The following is a 19,820-nucleotide window of genomic DNA, read 5'->3' on the forward strand; positions in this document are numbered from 1 at the left end:
GGTGATTACTGACATTTTTCCATATTTTACATGAGGTGAGAATGTTTTAATAGGTTGTATACATTTCAGGAGCAGGAACGTGACTTCTGATCACTTGACAGTGCTAACCAATAGAATCATGAATAAGTATAATCTAAAAACACACTTCATGTAGCTCTGCATGAGGTCAGTTTAGGTCTGTCATGTGAACACACAATTGTGGGAACACACATTTATTAGGAGTCAGAATCATGCCCCACCACTAGCAGCAACTTTAATAGACCAGAAATGTTCATGTAGCCAAAATGCATTTAAGTGAGAAAAGAGATGTGAAACTCAGATCTACTGAAACAAGAGCTCACTAACAGGAGTTGATCCAACCGTGCTCGTGTCCGTGAAACGTGTTGCAATCACCACAAGAAGAGTTGTGAAGACCAACCATTTGTCCCAACAAACATGTGAAGTCCCACGTGCAAGGTGCAACAGACATTACTGTTATTGATGGCTCGTGTCCTGTGAAACAGCCTCATTATGAGGTAAACTGAGAAGTTCCTGGATTCTCTGCATATCCTCATCGGCATCCTGAGATGCAGATATGTCACCGAGATCTCCAATCAACTCATCAGTCAGCTGGAGACGGGCGTTCCTATGGAGAGAATGACACAAAGTCCAATTTCATTGACTCGTCACAATTTTATGGTTTGTCAAACGAACAAAGTGTGGAATAATATAAGTCTTCATAAGCTTCTTACCATTCTGCAAGTCTGAGTTCATACTGTTCCCTCCGCTCTCTCTTTCTGCGGTCTCTCGCAGACTCTCCAGCCATCGACTGCATGCTTATGATCAAAGCGCCAGTGGGAAGCCTGAACACAAGTTCATTTACACATTTAAAGTAGTATACATTAAAACTTATGCCAAGATCCTTTATGCTGTTCCCACTAGGAGTCACTGCCTGCTCATGTGATTCCTTTTAGTACTCTCATCCTTTTAGGCCATTCTGCAATGTTGAATACAGAAATAGGTCTTACAAACAATAACTGGTTCAGGGGCTCACGAGGTCCTTCAGATTATTTAAAACCTCTCTAGCTTTGTGTTATTAGCGCCACTGTAGCAAATTCATATCCAACTCCTGTGAAGTGGACCCCATCCTTCCAGTCACACCACTGCCTCACGCCAAACAGAGTTCTGAGAGATCTGGAGCGTGATGTGCTTTTCAATTTTGCTGCCTGCCTACATTTTGCCCCTTTTTGCCTTTCCTGCACCTGGCAAAGATGGAGCAGGGGCTATTTTCACATATCCAATGCTCCAGGTGGCTGGCTGCTCCTCAGGCAGAAACTGAGAGGAGGAGGTGATGCTTGTATGGAGCCAACAGGAGGAGAGGCTGAGCCAATAACAGGCAGCAGACCACGGCACCATTTCAAACCAGGTCATGTCGTCTGCAGCGCGGACAAACATCTCGCACAACACAATCCAATTTAAAACCAAATTCAAAGTCATCTGAGGACAGTCAGGGAGTGGAGCAGGAGTACAGATCGGACCAAAGTCAATGGAGAAGAGGGGATGAAACAACCAGAGATTATATAAATGCAGAGGCGCAGCTGCTGCGCTGGCCTGGCGCCTTGCTCTACTACCCAAAACATGGCCCTCTGCAGCGCACATGAGTCCTTCTGGCGCGCCAGAAACAGAGGTGGGGGGTGGGGATGGGAAGGAAAAGGGTTCAGCTGGGCGACAGAGGGTTGCTTGGAGGAGCGCAGCTGGCTGCCAGAGTGCTCACTGCTGTTAAGCACAAAAGCATGAACATGTACTGCACACACGAGCATGCAGAAATGTCCGTTTCATAAAATAGCTACTACTGAGGTTACACAAATGCTTCGAGCAGAGATTAAATTATTTATGTAATGGAATGTCAGCATGTTCAGACTGAAACTTACCCCAGAACTGCACCGATGATGGTGCCTGCAATCAGCCCTCCCAGACCCAGGTTCAGTCTAAAAAGGCCTCCTGTCACAGCTGCACACAGACAATCGCACGTCAGTTATGAAGTTCTGAAACAGGTTAGAACTCAGCAGGTTGATGGAGTAGCTGAAAGAGCTTTTTGGTGGGAGCTACAATGTCTCGCTACCGTCCCATAGAGGTGCAGCAGCCTGGACTAAAGTATTGAGCTGCTATGACCTGGGTGATTGTGGACATACACAAACATACATGGTTAAGTAAATGCATTCTGAGGTTTGTGGTACCGGGGTTCAGGGACAGACCCAATTATGTCCTTAAAATAAAAACTATATATAAAATCATGTGGCATAAGATTAGAGAAGTCAACACATTTGGAAAATCAAAGAGAACACATTATTATGCTTAACTGCAAAAACAAATGATCCAGATTTACACAGAAAACAGCAGTTATGATGATGGCCTTTAGAGATGTGTGGCTGATGACAGGACACGTTTTATTTTATTTCATTTTTTTGAGTGAAGCTCATTTGACTAACCTCCAGCTGCAGCATAATGGCCAAGGCTGTACTGGTCTCTGTAGACAGAGAGCCCTGTGCTGACAGAACTGGAGAAAGAAGAGAACACAGTTCGATTAACTGACTATTGTCCATAAAACATTAGAAGCACCAAATTCAGAAAACTTATCAAAAAAATAACCATTCCAATGATGTGTCATAAAAAGAATTTCTGAGGCCAATCCAAGAACCCAACAAAGAGGTTAGACAACAGTCATTTGCATAATGTGGTTAATTTCAAAACAGTTGTATAACTGAACTTGAAACCTAATTGTGTAACTGTTTCTACTTTTTCTTACTTGAACAGAGTTACAAAAGCAGCCACCCTCCAGCTCCACCTCCATCCATATCTCACAAACCCGCGGATTGCTGCATTGTGTGCTGAGCGCTGATTGGACAGAATAGCAACGGAAAATCAGTGCCAGGAGTTTGACACACCTTCACGATCACATGCAGTTTACTTTCTGCCTTATACTGCGCCACTCACCACTGCATCCACCCGACTGGTATAGAGTTCTGCTTGGCTGACTTGGATGTACCTTTGCCTGGCGTGGCGAGCTGCTGGCAGGCCCCCGTACAGTAAGCCCGCGAATGCCGCCACTACGCCGCTTTTTATTACACTGATGAGTTCCTCTGGGTACTTGTGGGTCACACTATAGGCAAAACATTAGGGGAGTTCTCATTTATAAATTAGATTAAAAATTTACCTAAGCTAAAATCGCGTGGTTTCCCAAAAAGATTTAAACATCTGAGAATGATTAAGTACATTTAGTTAACTATACAGTACAAAGGAGAACAAATAGGCCCATGAAAGACAGTTTTTTCTTCAAGAAAATTCACAGTTAATGGCCTCATTATTATTTTCTGTTCATAACAAGCAAGCAAGCTTCACTATTGCGTTATTCTGCTTTGGCATCTGTGTCCAAACAATGAGGAAAGGGGCACGTAAACCAGAATCAAAGAAAAACACTAACTCCTTTTGAAAGAGGTCTTTGAGGCGGTCCCATCCTGTGTCGGAGATTTCTGGCTTGCCTATGTTGAGATGCATGGTGCTGACAGAGGAGAAGGGTGTAGCAGCTGGGCTGGTGGAGGAGGAGGAGGAGGACACTGAAGTAGTCGAGGACATCTGCGGAGCAGCCGCCTCAGCTGCACGGACCCTGGGGAGCAGGGAGCAGAAGCGAAGAGGCCTGGCATTTTGAGTAAGGCAACGCAGTAGGCCGGTGTGCTGAGTGCCTTGAGGGGATGAATCTGCCTGGCATTTCTGCAGGGCAAGACCCGTTCTGGGCTGTTCTGGATGCATCACGCTTCAGCCAGCAGGAGGTTGCTGCAGAGAAGCATAAACACATGGCTGTGAGTTGAAATGTTACAGTCACTTCATTGATTTCTGCTTATATCCTCAAAACAAACAGCCTGAAGGCATTTGGAATTCTGGCAGGAATACTCTGCTCGTCCACGCAGCAGCTCTTAAATGGTGCTGGCCTGTCAAAAACACACTGGACTCACTAGCAGCTTTTCTGGAATACAATAAAGATAATAAGTGACAAAGTCCGTGACTCGCAGCTCTATTTGGGCAGAAGTATTTTAGCAGGTTCGGTTTCAAACATTTGTCTCAGCCCAGAAATGATCACCAAGGTTCGAAGCCTGATGCGAGCGTCTGATTTGATGTGATAGCCACCTAATCTTCCCATGGTACAAAGCATTGAATATTAAAATACGTGGAAGTGTTATTGAAATTATAATAGTCACCTTTTACCTTTCCGTTTTTGAGGCTGGTGATGATCGCTTTAATCAGTTTAATTCCCAACGCCTGTCGAACCCTGAACCTACAGCTAATGTTAGCTAATTGGCAGATGACGCATTAGTTTTCAAATAATAGCTTTTCAACTTTGCATTAATATTACGTGAAAATACTGTATTTCAGTGGTCTGAATACGAGAACAGGGAAAAAGCATACGGCAGACCTCCGCCAAGTAACAATTTCCCCACGTTTTGTGACTTCCACCAATTGAAGTCAAAGTTTCTCCGGAATATCAAATTTCATGAGCTCTTCCGTGGCCCATTATCAATATCCTTTTATAACTTGTGAAGTATTTACTATAAACAGACAAAGGCCGGCTTTCAGCTAGTCTCCAGAGGTTTATACACACATCTTTCTCTACCTATCACGTCGTATCAGACGTATATTAGCAGCATTAGCATGTCATCGGCCCCTCATTCCAAAGGAAAAAAGGGCACCTTACAAGCAAAGTGAAGTATCCAACATGGGGCCTTTTTCCTCCGTAGCAGATGCGGTGAATGCTTTTTAAATAAAATATAGGGCGCGAATGACATGAACGACTGTCATAATTGTCCTTTCGGTGCCTCAAGTTGTTCTCTGACCTGACGGCGTCCCCATCCTGGTTCTCGCCAGAAAGGCAGCGCCCCCTGCGGGTGGAGGACCGAACACCAGGCGGCACATGCGCCGAAGAGTTCGTGGAGCGAAATAACAAAAAAAATGTCTTTGAACGTTATGGTATACAAAAGAATTTATTCCAGTAGTAAAATGCCTGAATGTCAGAGGAATCGGCCACTGGTCAATCTACAAAATAGTGGTGCTTATGACACCAAAAATAATCAGATTTTTCAAAGAGCAGTGCAGATACTAAAATACATTATGACGAATGCTCCCAAAAGTCTTTGACATACAACAAAATTATTACTGATTAATAACACCAAGTAGAGGCATTATTTTAAAGAGCACATCAATAAATCAGTATTCCGGTAACGAAATCAAGATGAACAGCTGAGATGACGTTTCCACATTGGTCCTATAGAGGGCGCTGTAACAAAGGCGATGGTAGATACGAGCTGCTCGCCGTTAACATTGGAGGTGAACAGAGGCCAAATTTCCAACAACAGTAAAAACTCTCATCTTGTTATTAAACCCTGTGAGTTTTAAATGTTAATCATTCTATACATGGTGTGTTGTTTCATTTGGATTCATGTTAAATTATGTTGCACCTTCAGATCTACATTTTCAGTTATCAGGTTATTTGTGCTTTATCTGACAAACGCCAATTGTAGTGTTTAACGATTCCACTGTTCAAACTTGAGGGTTATTTTTTCTCCACAATATAATTGTATAACATGTGGAAATGTGTTTTCTGTGGAAGGAAACGTCACTGTGGCACAGGCATAAGCTGGTTTGTATGGCATGTTTCTCCAGATATTTGAGATTAGATCAAATGAGAAGCTATCTGAATGAATAAAAATGCATATAATTATGAAATGCACACAATAACGCTGGATTCCCGACCTTCATGGCCTGCTCCTCTAGATTGTGTATTCATTGTGGAAAAAAGGCTGCAGAAAAATAAGACTGTTGAACAAACAGCCCTCTAAAGATACCTGAAATATCACTACCGGTAATTAAATTTTTTAATGAAAGTCTCTGTTCAGCACAGCTGCCCTCATCCTTTTCACCATCCCTCATAGCTCCGTTTTTGTGGGTCTGTGGACAACCTCGTTGTAGTTCTTCCTTCTTTTGGGTTTGTAGGTAAGAAGACGACTGTACTCTGTGAGGAGTTTCTCCCAGTAGCACGAGACGTCCTGCATTCGCAGGTGGTTGATAATGAATTCTTTACCTCTGTGGGGAGGACAAGAAAAGAGTCAGACCAGCTGCACTCGCATAACAAATAAAACCACACCATGTCATCCGTTACCTGGTGGCGATCTCCTGTGCGAGGGAATCGTTCTCTTTCGCAAACTGCAGAAGTCCTCTAAGGACACAGAAGAGGCAAAATCTCACCTGTTTCCTGGACTTAAATTTCTTTCATGACTGAATAAAATTGCAGCACATTTTGTTGCTGTTACAGCCTCTATTAACAGGTTCATTTCTGCTCATTGAGGAGAATGGATGAATGTAAAACTGCTATTGTGTTTGCTTAATTGTGCTACCTGACATCAGAGAGATCCTGCTGGACTGGGATGTAGTGCACCCAGGGCTTGAGCTGAGGGTAGAAAAACTCCTGCCACTCATCCCCGACATGGAACACCAGGGAACCACAGAGGAAGAGATGTTTAAAGCGAAAGCTGGCAGCCACACCTCGGAAATTGAATAAATATCTATGGGCATGCAAACAAAAGTCAGGAGAACCTAAAAGATGTCATAATTTTGCCCTTCCTTCAAAACAAGGTTTACTTGTATTTGCAGTGATCGACCAGTGGGATTTCTTTAGCAGGAGGTCTTCCCAGTGTGTCCTATAACAGAGACATTAGTTTAAAAAAATGGAGCCTGACAGCATTGGAGCTTGGTGGGATTTCAGTGTGAATGACCTTCTCAGACTTCCAGGCCTGGTTCTTTGTGTACTCAGCATCCACCAGTTCTGGATCCTCTCTGGACAGTAGAATCAGGGGGTCACGCTCTGGACTGGTTCTGGAACGGCAACACAGGGAGGAATTGGATGAGAAAATCCCAACGTAAATTCCGGTGATGTAAAGAAGTTATTCGGCACCAGGATTCAACCCAAAGGCATGCTGACATCACTATTATGGACTGGCCATAACGGAGTGGATATCATGTCAAACACAACCGACCTGGAGCCTCTGAAAAACCCTTTGGTCTCCTTCTTCTTCCAAGGCCACTGGTCTGCAGACCTACAACAGCATACATAGAAATGGCACAATTCCATGTGTCAGCATTTCTTGCTGCATGTTTCAGCACAATTTAGCCAACTGATTGATCAAATTTAACGACTGTTCAATTTTCTGAGTAGACCTCTTTCAAAGCTCACTTTTTCAGGTCCGTTCTCATTAGATCCCATCTTCCCAGACCAGTGGGGTATATGGGCCACACAGCAGGACCCCCCTCCCAGAAAGTCCATGCAGGGTACATGATGTCCAGGTAGTCTGCAGTCTATTCAGCCATCACCCATTAATAGAATTATGTGACTTTAATCAACATTTGTGCACATGTTTGCATGAACCTGGTCAGAAGTCAGACCTTACTGAAAGAGAATACAGGCAGTGAAGACTCCATCCATTTAGGAACTTGTGGGTAATCCCTCACATTAACCACCATCTCCATGTCAGGTAACCTGTCAATCAGCTGTAGGATGAAATGTTCCACTCCGCTGCATCTGAATATGGGAATGACAGCAGCGACAAATAAATTGGAATATTAAAAAAAAATTAAAAGCACTACAACAGGCCAGGAATCAGGGGATTAAATACTAATGTGTCACTATCGGGGTGTATAAAGATGTCAGTTCCATCTGCTCGACCCAGCCACTCACGTCTCACGTTGTTATTTTTTTTGTGAATGGTATTGATGCAAAGGTGGCTGCCATAGGATTCATTAGTTGGAATGTGAAGGGTGTAAATGGGTGTAAAAAGAGCCAGGATATTTAAGCATCTTAAGCACTTAAAACGTGATGTTGCATTTCATGGGGAAACTCATCTTTTGGTAAAAGATCAAGTCAAAGTAAAAAAGTAGGGAGGAGGCTTTTCCAACTTTAAAGATACAAACTCTACCTTTGTGAGCTTTTATGACTTATCACACAATTTTGCCTCCCACAGTTCAGCTTACATTGATGTTTCCAAGTCGGCCACTTCCTCAAACATCACAACCCCAAAATCTCTTCAAAAGCTTTCCATTCTAAAGGGTTTATCTCAAGAATTAGTGATTGTATCTTCTCTTCTAAAAATACAGCAATGGCAAAGATCAGGGCAGACTGGGTAGAAGTGTAAATGACAGTGCTTCCTGCACCAAATTAAGAATTATACAATTCAAGATCCTTGTACTCCCACATCCAGTTTTCCAAAGCAACAGGTGTCAAAACACATGTTTCTGTTTTGTGTTGTATTTATAGATATTACATACTGTAATAGTATGGGTGTGTATGCATATATATGTGGGTATAAATATATACGTGTATGTGCACATTTGTGCATGTATGCATATTCTCTACTTTCATTTAATTAAATCACATACTATATTTTTTTTTACTGTATCCAATATCTTGAGTGGGATAGAATAAAAATATGATCACTGTAATCCTTCTGCTTTTGTGTCTTTGCAGCATACTGCTGATGTCCAATAATTATATACTGATAATATATAAGAACATTTATTCGTTTATTAGAGGGTGGATGTCACTCACCTAGCAGGAAACATGCAGTTTTGTTCTCTGTATAACTTGTGTCCAATGATCTGGTAGTGGGTACCGACCCCTCTTTGAGTAGTTGCATCCATGAGCTCCTCAGAGATTTTAAATTTAAAGGGTCGCAGATCATCTTGTAGGACACTACGAGGCGAACAGCAAGATCGAGCCAAATGAAAACACCTGAAGAATTCTTGTTGGGGAACAAGCATTTGTATTGCAACATTGGAATAAGAAAAGTATATTATTTGGTATGTGAACTACGTGGTTTACAGGAGTCGCACCTACCTTAGATGGCAGCTACAGTTAGCAGAGGTGCAAGGGATGTATCCGCTCACGGCAGATGAAATCTTATCTCTGAGCTTCTTCCACTGATTCCCTGCGAACATGTGTCGGGTTATATGATCGTAGTTTAAGTAATTCACGATTAGCCAGTCCCTGACACCATCAGAGAGCGCCCACTTGAATCACATTTGCAGCTTTGTTCTTTTGAATGACCGCATTAAGCGTTTCTCGAATTCAGAGATGCAGAAAAAAATTACACTGAATGGAAAAAAAAAAAGTTTTGCGGGAGAGGATTAAACAATTAAACAAGGAGGACAACATTTATAACACATTGCCAGTTTGTATACATCTGGAAACGCTGTGTTTGGTTAAATTAGCTCGTACGCTAGTTAGCTAGCCAATATATCGATGAATGACCGCTTTTCGAAGTTTCCTAAAGATGACACGGTCACAGCGTCACGTGCGTAAACTTGTTTTAAAGATCTTTTTAAGTATTTGTTTTAAATGTTTTACCTGACGCAGGAACCAGACATAAACCATAAACCTGGAGTAGAATTAAAGCCCTGCACACCCAGAAGCGCCACATCTCTCGATCCTTCAGTTCTGTCTGAAATGACGCACAGCGGCGATCTGTGATCGATTACCTCTGGCTGATTCATTACCGTAATGTATAGAGCAGGATGAACGTGAGGGATAATACCGTAATATTTGTAAGATTAGTTTATCTGCAAACAGACACTGAATTTTACACAGCGCTTCAAGTGTATTTATTCTTGGATTTATTTCTAATATTAATATTCAGTTTATTGAATAAAAGAGACTTGAGTTTCTCTGCTCCAGTTTCTGACTATATCAAGGACACAGTGATTATCTAGATTGGTCCTATAAATGGATCACTGAGGATGGTTTGTCAGGGAGGGAAAAAATGAAAAGGAAAGGCGGAAACAGGGTGACACTCCTGGGATATCTGAATGAGAATGACAAAAGGAGGAGAGGATACAGGTGAAGAGAGATCAATTGGCAGGAACAGAGAACAAGACACAGATGATAGTATATTTTTGACAGTATTTTACATTTGAAAGTGGTTTGTTTGGCAGATTCAGTCTTTTTTTGTAGGTTTTCCATTTACTTTGGAGATATCACATTTTTATTTCAGACTACAATGCAGCATATCTGCCTCGCTCTGGTCTCCAGCCTGTGTCTTCACCTGACTTTCCTTTGCAATGCTGAGGAAGGTCTTGAATTCCCCAATTTTGATGGAAAGGACAGAGTGCTGGACATCAACGAGCGTAACTATAAGAAAGCATTGAAGAGGTACCACCTGCTGTGTCTCTTCTATCACGAACCCATCCCTACCAACAAGGGTCTGCAGAAGCGCTTCCAGATGACGGAGCTGGTGCTGGAGGTAAGCACAGACAGCGGAGAGAAGAGGGCAGTTTGATTAGAAGTGGCAATCATTTCTTCCTGATATCATTATTATGATGCTTTTAGCCTAGAATTTGGAAGTCTAATATTGACGAATGCTGTACTTCATCCATATTAGGTTACAACCATTTTAGAACATAGAATATACTGCTGCCACTGCACTGTAATCAAGCATTCAAGTTTTGTTCAACTCACAGCAGCAGCACTTTGACCAGACTCTAATTCTTAATGTGTCCTGTTGCTCTGATGGAAGGGAGCCGTTTTAATCCCATGACAAGACTGTTTCTAGGCCATTCTGTTAATTATAGCATTCTCCCAAAACTGCTTGCTGAATGTTAGAGCACAAATGATGGGACATTCCGCACGCTTCTATGCTTGTGCAGTATTAAAGTGGTCTTTTTGATTATATTTATTTATGAACCCAGTAAAACAATCCAGGCTTCGTTTCCAACAGGACAGATTGTAGACTGCTTCTTGCAGGGCCAAAAACTGGGTTTCTGTTTCGTGGAGAGAGACAATCTTGATTGTAATGTATGCGATATGAATAAAACTGAACTGAAATTGTCATTGTGAAATTTCAGCTGACAGCACAGGTCCTGGAGAACAAGGACATTGGTTTTGGGATGGTGGACTCCCTGAAAGATGCTAAAGTAGCCAAAAAACTGGGTATGACTGATGTTTCATTGTGACCTTTTTACTCAAGTCAGCATTTTGTAAACAATGCTCTCTCACCAACTGCTTCCAGGGCTGGAGGAGGTGGGCAGCTTGTACATTTTCAAAGACGACCGTGTGATTGAATTTGATGGAGAGTTTTCTTCAGACACGCTGGTGGAGTTTCTGCTGGATGTGAGTCCGACACGTAACATTTTCACACAGATCACGTTTATGTGTCGACGGGCAGAAATTGTGGTATAATGCTGTGATACTCCCTCCTAGGTGCTGGAGGATCCAGTAGAAATGATAAATAATGCCATGGAGCTGCGAGCCTTCGAGAGGATGGAGGAAGACATCCGCCTCATTGGCTACTTCAAAGGAGAGGACTCATGTTAGTTGACGGTTCTCATTTGTGAGGACAGGCTCAGTTGGAAAATATGTCTGGGCCCATTAACTTTTTTACGCCGCATTCCCAAGTGCCTAATTTGAGCTGGGGGCTAATGGCAATTACCTTGTAGCCTAACTGGCAGCAAAGCTGATTCCAGAAGCCGATTCCAGACTGTCGTACCCCCTCTGTCTCAGGAGTTCCTTTAAATAGCCTCTAGTTTTCTACTAGGTCAGACTGCAATTATAGTTCTAAAAGAAGTGAGACAGGAAAGGTTATTATCAGGATTGACAGGACAGTGGCATCATTATGGATCCTGCTGTTGTGTGCATAGTTTGGTTCTGACCCATTAGCACAGCAATGTAACAGGTGTATATATAGTACAATTGTCAAGCAGTCCAACATTATTCACTCCAGATTTCTTTGAGAGATTAAAAAAAAAATCTAATTTTTCATTTTCTTTCTTGATCTCAGATTTTAAAGCTTTCCAGCAGGCCTCTGAGCTCTTTCAGCCTTACATCAAGTTCTTTGCTACATTTGATAAATCTGTGAGTATCTCGGTGCAAAACGGACTCCACTGGTAAATCAAATCTCTCCCAAAAACGCTGGGACACAATTTTTACCTGTTACCATAACGATGGACAACATGCCAAACTCATGTGGTCCCTGCTAATCATAATGAAGTGCTGCCTGTCTTAGACGGCCAAGCATCTTTCCCTCAAGATGAACGAGGTCAACTTTTATGAGCCATTCATGGAGGAGCCGGCCATTCTGCCTGGCAGACCTCTTTCAGAGATGGACATTGTTGAGTTTGTCAAACAACACAGAAGGTCAGGCAACTTGGGTTTCCTTTTAAAGGCCACAACGCTCGCTCGCACAACCTTGTTGAAGCTGTACATGAAATTCTCCTCTTTGCAGGGCAACGCTGAGGAAGCTTCGTGCAGAGAATATGTTTGAAACATGGGTGAGCCAGTCAGTTGGGTTGTGCCAATCAACCTGAATGCTGCAGTGTTTCTGCCATTTACAATAAAAAAAAACCTTAAATTCTATACAATATTTTGATTCCAGGAGGACGACATGGACGGAATACACATCGTTGCATTTGCAGAAGAGGAAGATCCCGGTTTGGACCTTTTTCTCCATCAGTTGTTTACTTGTTGTCTTCAGCACCCTGTCCTGGGTTCACACGCCTCCTCTGTGGTTCCCAGATGGCTACGAGTTTCTGGAGATTCTCAAAGACGTAGCAAGAGACAACACCAACAACCCAGAGCTCAGCATCGTCTGGATCGACCCTGATGATTTTCCTCTAGTTCTGTCTCACCTCTGGCTTTGTTTTAGTAACAGATGTTGAAAATGTGAACTTGTCGATTCAAAGTTGTTGACCAGGTTCTTCTCCCCCTACCGACAGCTGACCACATACTGGGAAAAAACCTTTAAGCTGGACCTTTTTAGACCTCAGATTGGCGTCGTCAACGTCACAGATGTAAGTAATTTATTCTCCTCATGCAAACCTGAGGTCGCCTGTGGCCTTTTCAATGAGTTCGGTGGCTTACGTTCCAGGCGGACAGCGTATGGCTGGACATGTCCAACGATGAGGACCTGCCCACGGCCGAGGAGCTGGAAGACTGGATAGAGGACGTCCTGTCGGGGAGGGTTAACACAGAGGACGATGATGAAACTGCCAGTGACCAGGAAAACTCTTATATCTATGTCACTGAGGACAGCTATGAAAATGACGAGCAGGATGAGGAATATGACAGCGAGGACTAGCCTTAAGACCTCCAGAGGTCAGAAGTCCCTTTGCATGTCAGACACTTAAGAACGTCTAATAAAAGCAATTCCCCTCTTAAAATAACCATTCCCCACACTTTTATAGAGATATTATAGCTGCAATAGATTATTTAGATAGAAGAACTTTACTATGATAGTGCTGAAATTCAAATAAGGTCTGGCTAGTTTAAAATTGTTGAACTAAACTAATAGTTATAGCTAAGCAACAATAGTCTGTTTTTAAGGAATAAAATCTGCACTGTTTAAATGAAATAATAAAGTGATGAAAATACAAGAAAACAATTTCAGACGGAATAAAAGTCCCTTAACTCCTCCTCTGCTGTTTTTCATACCCGTATGTGAGAACACACACTAACATGCATGGGGGGGCAAAAATGCTGCCCAACATGAAAAACACAAAGGATTAAGTTGACCCGTACATCAATAATACGGAACAATCATCATCAGGCCCATGAAGGTGGATGATCAGAAGGTTTGGCACCACTCAAATGACCTCTCGGATCTAAAAGTGGAGCCAGGGAAGATCACTCACACCATCTCACAGGCGCTCTTCATATTCCTAGACAATCCCATAAGATTCCAGTGTGCCGCTGTCTAACGTCAAGGCCGTGTTCAGGGCGGGGTGTTATGAAGAGAGTGATAATGAGTAGAACACAGCGTTCAGTTCAGAACTAAATCCACCAGAGGACAAGATTTCCTTCCATCTCCATCTGCACCGAAGTCATTACCAACAAATGGGAAGCACGGATGAAGCGAAGGAAAACATTCCATTTACATGCAAATGCTCCTCATTTCCCTCTCCGTCACCTCTTTGCTCATCCCAGTCTTGGACGGAGCAGGCGGGTACTGGGTGGTGGGGGATTAAACGGTGGACATATGAGTTCCGACAGGTGAGCTCGGGGCCGGATGAGGTTGTTTGTCTGCTGCACCGGACACAGATACCGACATTCATTTACTCGCAGATCGTGGCTCCCAAACTGTGACAGCACCGAGGTGAGCCAATTACCTCCCAGCCTGACGACAACAAATGGCCACGAAAATAAAGCCTGAAAGAAGAAGAAGAAAAAACAAGCACAAAACTGAAATTCATTGATGGGGCGAAACAGAACAAGAATATTTACAATAAATTACGGCCAAGCCATTTCAATTAAAAACAGGGGTTTGTGCATCAGCCAGCTCTGTAAAGGCTTAGGAGGCTTGTGTCTCAAAAATATAATTTTAAGTCAATCGCTAAAAAGTAAATATCCAGGACACTAGATCTACATTACGGAGTGCAATTCTCTAAAAAGCAGATCTCCGAGGGAACACACCAATTAAACGCCAAGAGGAGTTTTACAAATGCTTAAAAAAATGTTTATTCTTGTACTTTACAAATGTGAAACTGTAACATGTCTTACATTTCAATGTCACATCTTCATGGAGAAGCCGCACAACAAACACTAAACCTGGACCAGGCAACAGTGTGGGAGACGGTGTCGATGCAGAAGGAGAAGGGAACCACCGCTCGTGTGTGTGCACTGGAATGGAGCGCGGCATGCATGTGCACAGGCACACGTACTGCATACACACACTTTCATAAATAGTGTAAAAACAGCAGGCACAGTCACAGTTGGGGTCATACATAATCAGTAGCTACAGAACGTGACCAGTGGTCTTTTTTTTTTTGCTGTCTTGATGCAGGAACCGGGTTGTTTGTCTACTCATGATTGTTCCAGCAACAGGGAAACACGTGACGCTGCTGACGGCTTAATACTAACTTTACCGCTAGGAGGCAGTAGAGGCCAGGAGTCCTTAAAACCACAGGAGTTGGTGCGCTACAATTGACTGTCTTCTTGATTGATTTGTACATTACCATAGAATAATTCTCTTTGGTGAATTTACCTGATTATTATTATTTAAAAAAAAACCCAAACAGACAAGGGTTTGGATTTTTCATCAGGCTTTACATGAAAGAAATCAACTTAATAATTTCCTTTGATTCTTCCCTCCAAGTGACTGATCTGGGGTATTTGTCAAATGAGAGGTGAGGGAAAAGCAAACCAGAGAGTCCTGTTGGGAAGGAGGTTCCGCCCCCGCTGCAGCACACTACATTATCAGCTATAACAATCTAGCAAACCGAGTGAACCCTAGCAGCCCTGAAGTTTTCAATCATTCCATTGCAAGTTTTCACTGAAAGGTCATCAGAAAACCTCTGAGGTAACTCTACTTTGCAGCCTGGGCCATGATGATTGTTTCAGCGTGACGTTGAAACAACCACGAATCCAAACGGAAGAAATGATTTCTTTCTCGAGACTTCTTGTGGCGAAGTGGCGCCGTTTTCTTCACAGCGTCCTCGTTGCTACAAATCAGGCAGAAATAAAAGCCCTGAGATGCAGCAAATGAATAACGAAGGCTAAAGGTTTCAGGGCATGCTTCCACCTCTGAGTGTTTGATAAGATGATAAGATGTGTGAGGGTGGTTCAATGTGTCATGTGAGCGACTGCACTGGAATTACTTCTGATTTCGCAGTGCTGCACAGCCAGAATTGGTTCCACTGTGGCGGTTTGAATTAGCGCTCCAAGGCGTTCCTGAAGGAAAATTCTCAACTCGACAAGCATCATGTGACTGATGACAAATAGTCATTTTCGACCGGGTGGAGCTCAAAATACTCTGTCCTTTAACATGTTCAATGTATTAACAAACATATATCCGCATTTAACGACTGTGTTTAGTTTCAACGTTGCGCAGTTGGGTTGTGATAAGAACGAGGAAACCACTGGAAGTCTCAATCTGATCAAGTCCAGAAAGGCAAAGAAATGTGCTCAAATGTTTGAGGAGAACATAGCGGGAGACGTCGTCTGTTCCCATCAGGCTTCAAATTACAAAATCCATGTCACGCTATCGCTCTTTAGTGGTTCATCCGGCCGTGTCTCTGTCCCCTGCCCCAGAGTCTGCATGGCAGAAACTTCAAACATTCCCATCTTGTTTGGCCACGGACAAAACTTTTCCCTCACACATACATGGGCACAGTGTATGAGGCGTTTGGGCCAAATTGCCAGTGTAATTCTTCTTTCCGTTGTTTTTTTTTCATCCAAATCAACAACAGAAAGATCACTATATTCAAATGTGTGTCATATATATATATAGAATATATAAAAATGCAAAAAAAGTAAAAATATAAACCCCAAATGAAAACATCTGAGAGCAAAGATACACGTGAAGATTTAAAAAAAACAAAACAAAATAAAACAAAACGGAAATTTTCTAGTCCTAAACAGAGGTTTCAGACTGTAGCCGCAGGACAAACTTATGTGACTTGGGGTCAATGTATTCCTCTGACATCTGGATGTACGGGATCTTCTTTGCTGTCACCACCAGGTTGAAATCCACACACTTGAGCAAGAATACGGTGGCGTCTTTCAAGCCGCTGGTGACTGACGCCTCACTGATCAGTGTCCACTGACGGGACAGCCAGTGGTTCCGGCTGTACTGCAGAGTGGGTCCTGGTTTCAGGTAGCTCTCCAGGAAGGCCTGGACAATGAATTCACATTATGAACACATTGAAGGACTTGAAATATCAGCAACACTTGGTGGAAAATGGGTAAATTGATCAAACAAAGCTTAAACCATTATTTTTCCCGCTTCAAATGAGGCCATCACTGATGACAGTGAAAAGATCCTCTTACATTTCGCACTGCAATACGTCTGGCAGCGGCTAAATCAGGCAGTTTCTGGCATTAGTGAACTCCTGGAGGTACCGACCTTAGGTGTCATGTTGTTTGTAATACAGAAGGCCAGGTGCTGCTGGATGCTCTCCATGCTGTGGCAGTGCTGCTGCTTTGTAGTCCTCAGGTACTTCTGCAGGGCACGAGCCATGGAAGGGAAGATGGCCTGGGCAGCTTCTCGTGGGTCCATCACGTCGCCTGGGGTCTTCTTCTGTTCCTCTTCCTGCATTCGCTTGATGTGCGTGAATGCTTCCTCTACTGCCACCACCAGACTGCAGGGAAACACAGCAATCACAATGATGAAATTGGAATTTGGGAACAAACAAGATGATTCAATTATATCATACAGTAAACACAATGTTCTCGCACTCACTTGAAAGTCTGTCTTCTGAAATACATTGCTAGTTATCTGAGGTAAGCTAATAATGGTGTCAATGAAACAAAAACATCGCGCTATTACAAATATTCACCCACAAATGTACCGGTAATGGTGTTGCTTTCATTACCGTGCTCTGCGCTTGCGGACACGCCTCTCATGCTCTGCCTCCTCGTAGTACAGCTCGTTGTGGCTGGAGTCTCTGCGGCGGGCGGCTGCAGCGATCATAGCCCTAGATTGCGAGTGTGCCATGCCTGCTGCTGCGTTATTCCCAGGACCTGTCGTAATGACAAGATCAGACAGGAATTATGACTGCTGCCTTTACAGGGAAAGAATAATGACACCTTGGTGTTGACTTCACGTGCACCATGCTTCAGACGAGAGTGTCATTTCGTGAACAAATCTCATCTTTGACGGCATTAAAACCTCAGACGTGACACATTCATCCCCAGCGGTTTCTTTAAACTGAGCAGGGTGATAATCTTAAGAATTTAACACCTTCACGGGGTACCAACATGCAGCAAGTCTTTTCAGCAAATTGAAGCAGTCCAAACCATTTAAAGTTTACATTTCTGGCATTATGCTAGAGGGCTGCTGATGAAATGACTAATGTTAATGCAGGGTAAGAGTAAGCAGAGCTGGTGAATTATTAATGCTGGGCGGGGTGGTGCACAGACACAGTGATTTATGAATGAGAAAAGGGAGTATCTGCTCACACCAGCTCTGGGTATCACTGCACTTAGATAGGATTTATGAGGATATTTTCAATGTTAGCACGAGGCCACAAATTAAACATGACCATCAGCATATCTATTCCGACTGATATTTTTATTAATGTGTCCTATATTTCTGCCTGTTGTCTATATGTGATTTTTACGTCATTTTCAACAATCAGTCAATCTGATGTATAATCATTAATTAGTTTGTGAGGTTTACAATCGCCTGAACAGGTCCGGGCACATTTTGTTTTGGCCGACTGTGCTCTTAGCTGAATTTACTTCCAGGAGTTTAGACTTATTTATTGCCCCGTTGACGTGCCTGCAGGAAAAAGGAATTGTCAAGTGAAAGATGCAGATAAGACAGAAAGGAAAAGACAAAGAGGTCTCTGAACAGCTGCTGCAGAACGAAGGAGGACAAGACACCAGAGAGCTGTGACAGCCCGAGCAGCATAACGGCTATTGATTTATGGGGCACCTCTGTGATTGTCTCCTGCTAACACTTTAGAGGAGACAGAAGGAAGGAGGGAGGCAAATGGATGGTGAAGGAAAAAAGGGAGTGCACCATATCTGAAGCTGGAGTACACTTGAGGAGGGGAGTGATAATTTAATAGGCTTGTGCTACATTCTGCCAGCAGGCTGTAAACTTTCACTAACCTGTGGCATGCAGATAGGGACGTGTTGTCTATGTTAGCTGAAAAAACAGCCTTTTTTGGGAAATGTGAGGACAACTACACACCGGTAATATGCGAGGATACCTCATTCATTGCAGTACCAAATTCACTTACTGTCAAAAAGGTAGGCCTTCAGTTTGGCTCTAAACACATCTAAAAGGGTTAGCATCGGTACAAAGACACATAAGGAGAAGAAGCAGTCAACGTTTCAGCTAACATCTCGTGAGGACCTGCTTGAAATCAAGCAGAGCAGCAAATATCCACTCACATTTGCATGTTGCAGCAAATTAATGGCAAGTCTCAAGAGCTTCAACTATTGGTCACCAACTTTCCAATAATGACAAGAAATTTACACAAGGTGATCTGATTCATTCTGGATGAGTCGTCAGTGTACTGGGGTTAAATCAGATACAGGCCCCAATATTTTGAAACTCAAAGTGTTAAAACAGCAACAAAACGGATTTATTAAGATCATCTCACTCACCCTCAGCAGGGGCTGTTGGCAACTCACCATCCACATTGTAGACCTTAAGACCTGCCAGGTGTTTGGCTGCGCGGGACTTGGAGGCAGAAAGCAGCGCTGGGTTATGAACAGGGAAGTCACAGTAATAGTGCTCCAAGATGGCCAGAGCTGCCCGCTGGATGCTGGCAAAGAGTGACAGAGATGAATCTCAGTTAAAAACAGATTAGTCTCATTTACAAGTATGATTTCACATTAAGAAGACAGCAGTACTATGAATGTACAACGTTAGCCTACTGAGCCCATGAAAGCAGCTCCTCCGTTTGACGGCCATCTTTTCAGCTTCCTCCATCTCTCTTAAAGAGTTAAATTCTTATGACCTGCGCTCGTGGGACACCATTCTACAGGGACAACTATCACCGAAGTTTTCATTCAGAGTGTTTGGGACTGTTTTTGTGCATGTGTGTATAGGTGTGTGAGAGACCTACTTTGTCCCGTTCCAGCAGAAACTCAATAAACTTTAACAAGTCCTGCTACCCTGCTGCATGCACTTCCTATTACGCTCAAAGAACACCACACTACAGACCCGTGACTCACACATGAAAGCACTGACTTTTGAAACCACCATTTTTTGTGTAAATTGCAAATTGTTTTCATGTGCCTACTCTATCAGTTACAAAATGAATTTTGATGGTCCGAACAGCTGTATGTCGCTTACTCTGCA

General features: G+C 43.0%; 4 protein-coding genes across 9 annotated transcripts in view; 1 reads left to right on the forward strand and 3 right to left on the reverse strand.

Moving 5' to 3' along the window:
* On the reverse strand, positions 1–4,881 carry timmdc1 (translocase of inner mitochondrial membrane domain containing 1). Of its 3 annotated transcripts, none has more exons than XM_011606137.2 (9): positions 4,727–4,873; positions 4,240–4,325; positions 3,461–3,810; positions 2,974–3,139; positions 2,786–2,874; positions 2,469–2,536; positions 1,911–1,989; positions 732–842; positions 1–625 (listed from the first exon to the last, which is right to left on the reverse strand). In XM_011606137.2, the coding sequence occupies exons 3-9, from the start codon at positions 3,784–3,786 to the stop codon at positions 475–477; spliced, it is 990 nt and encodes a 329-aa protein (XP_011604439.1). In that variant the 5' UTR covers positions 3,787–3,810; positions 4,240–4,325; positions 4,727–4,873; the 3' UTR covers positions 1–474. The 3 variants fall into 3 exon arrangements, with proteins under 3 accessions (XP_011604439.1, XP_011604438.1, XP_003966518.1); XM_011606136.2 differs by having other exon boundaries at positions 4,233–4,325; XM_003966469.3 differs by lacking the exon at positions 4,240–4,325 and having other exon boundaries at positions 4,727–4,881.
* A 116-nt stretch (positions 4,882–4,997) lies between these two features.
* On the reverse strand, positions 4,998–9,652 carry poglut1 (protein O-glucosyltransferase 1). Of its 2 annotated transcripts, XM_003966468.3 has the most exons (11): positions 9,425–9,652; positions 8,915–9,005; positions 8,627–8,770; positions 7,468–7,603; positions 7,259–7,380; positions 7,062–7,121; positions 6,801–6,900; positions 6,667–6,725; positions 6,423–6,590; positions 6,188–6,244; positions 4,998–6,111 (listed from the first exon to the last, which is right to left on the reverse strand). In XM_003966468.3, exons 1-11 carry the CDS (start codon positions 9,495–9,497, stop codon positions 5,955–5,957), a joined length of 1,167 nt encoding a protein of 388 aa, XP_003966517.3. In that variant the 5' UTR covers positions 9,498–9,652; the 3' UTR covers positions 4,998–5,954. The 2 variants fall into 2 exon arrangements, with proteins under 2 accessions (XP_003966517.3, XP_029695443.1); XM_029839583.1 differs by lacking the exon at positions 9,425–9,652 and having other exon boundaries at positions 8,627–8,819.
* Positions 9,653–9,887: 235 nt separating this feature from the next.
* On the forward strand, positions 9,888–13,478 carry LOC101070433 (calsequestrin-2-like). Its single transcript, XM_003966455.2, has 11 exons — positions 9,888–10,316; positions 10,918–11,002; positions 11,082–11,182; positions 11,273–11,381; positions 11,850–11,923; positions 12,075–12,205; positions 12,294–12,339; positions 12,444–12,498; positions 12,584–12,684; positions 12,784–12,858; positions 12,936–13,478. The coding sequence occupies exons 1-11, from the start codon at positions 10,074–10,076 to the stop codon at positions 13,143–13,145; spliced, it is 1,230 nt and encodes a 409-aa protein (XP_003966504.1). The 5' UTR covers positions 9,888–10,073; the 3' UTR covers positions 13,146–13,478.
* Positions 13,479–14,496: 1,018 nt separating this feature from the next.
* The window catches only part of vangl1 (VANGL planar cell polarity protein 1), a 29,140-nt gene continuing 23,816 nt past the window's right edge, over positions 14,497–19,820 (reverse strand). For 2 of the 3 annotated variants that reach the window (XM_011606134.2, XM_029840370.1), the window contains exons 6-9: positions 19,121–19,281; positions 17,377–17,524; positions 16,908–17,142; positions 14,497–16,676 (exon numbers count right to left, since the gene is read on the reverse strand). In XM_011606134.2, the coding sequence (XP_011604436.1) occupies positions 16,416–16,676; positions 16,908–17,142; positions 17,377–17,524; positions 19,121–19,281 (805 nt within the window). In that variant the 3' untranslated portion in view covers positions 14,497–16,415. The remainder of the gene's footprint in view (positions 16,677–16,907; positions 17,143–17,376; positions 17,525–19,120; positions 19,282–19,820) is intronic. The other variant, XM_003966454.3, reaches the window with a different exon arrangement.

This window comes from Takifugu rubripes, chromosome 8 (genome assembly GCF_901000725.2).
Source record: "Takifugu rubripes chromosome 8, fTakRub1.2, whole genome shotgun sequence".
NCBI classification, from domain to species: Eukaryota; Metazoa; Chordata; class Actinopteri; order Tetraodontiformes; family Tetraodontidae; genus Takifugu; species Takifugu rubripes.

Coding starts and splice junctions, on each gene's coding strand:
- LOC101070433 (XM_003966455.2), top strand. CDS start 10,074: ATGCAGCATATCTGCCTCGCTCTGGTCTCCAGCCTGTGTCTTCACCTG. Junction 11,003..11,081: donor TAAAGTAGCCAAAAAACTGG/GTATGACTGATG, acceptor AACTGCTTCCAG/GGCTGGAGGAGGTGGGCAGC. Junction 12,499..12,583: donor TGCAGAAGAGGAAGATCCCG/GTTTGGACCTTT, acceptor TGTGGTTCCCAG/ATGGCTACGAGTTTCTGGAG.
- poglut1 (XM_003966468.3), bottom strand. CDS start 9,497: ATGTGGCGCTTCTGGGTGTGCAGGGCTTTAATTCTACTCCAGGTTTAT. Junction 9,006..9,424: donor ATGTCTGGTTCCTGCGTCAG/GTAAAACATTTA, acceptor ACATGTTCGCAG/GGAATCAGTGGAAGAAGCTC. Junction 7,604..8,626: donor AACTGCATGTTTCCTGCTAG/GTGAGTGACATC, acceptor TCCCATATTCAG/ATGCAGCGGAGTGGAACATT.
- timmdc1 (XM_003966469.3), bottom strand. CDS start 3,786: ATGCATCCAGAACAGCCCAGAACGGGTCTTGCCCTGCAGAAATGCCAG. Junction 1,990..2,468: donor CCATTATGCTGCAGCTGGAG/GTTAGTCAAATG, acceptor GTCTGTGTGCAG/CTGTGACAGGAGGCCTTTTT. Junction 626..731: donor GAACTCAGACTTGCAGAATG/GTAAGAAGCTTA, acceptor TTCTCTCCATAG/GAACGCCCGTCTCCAGCTGA.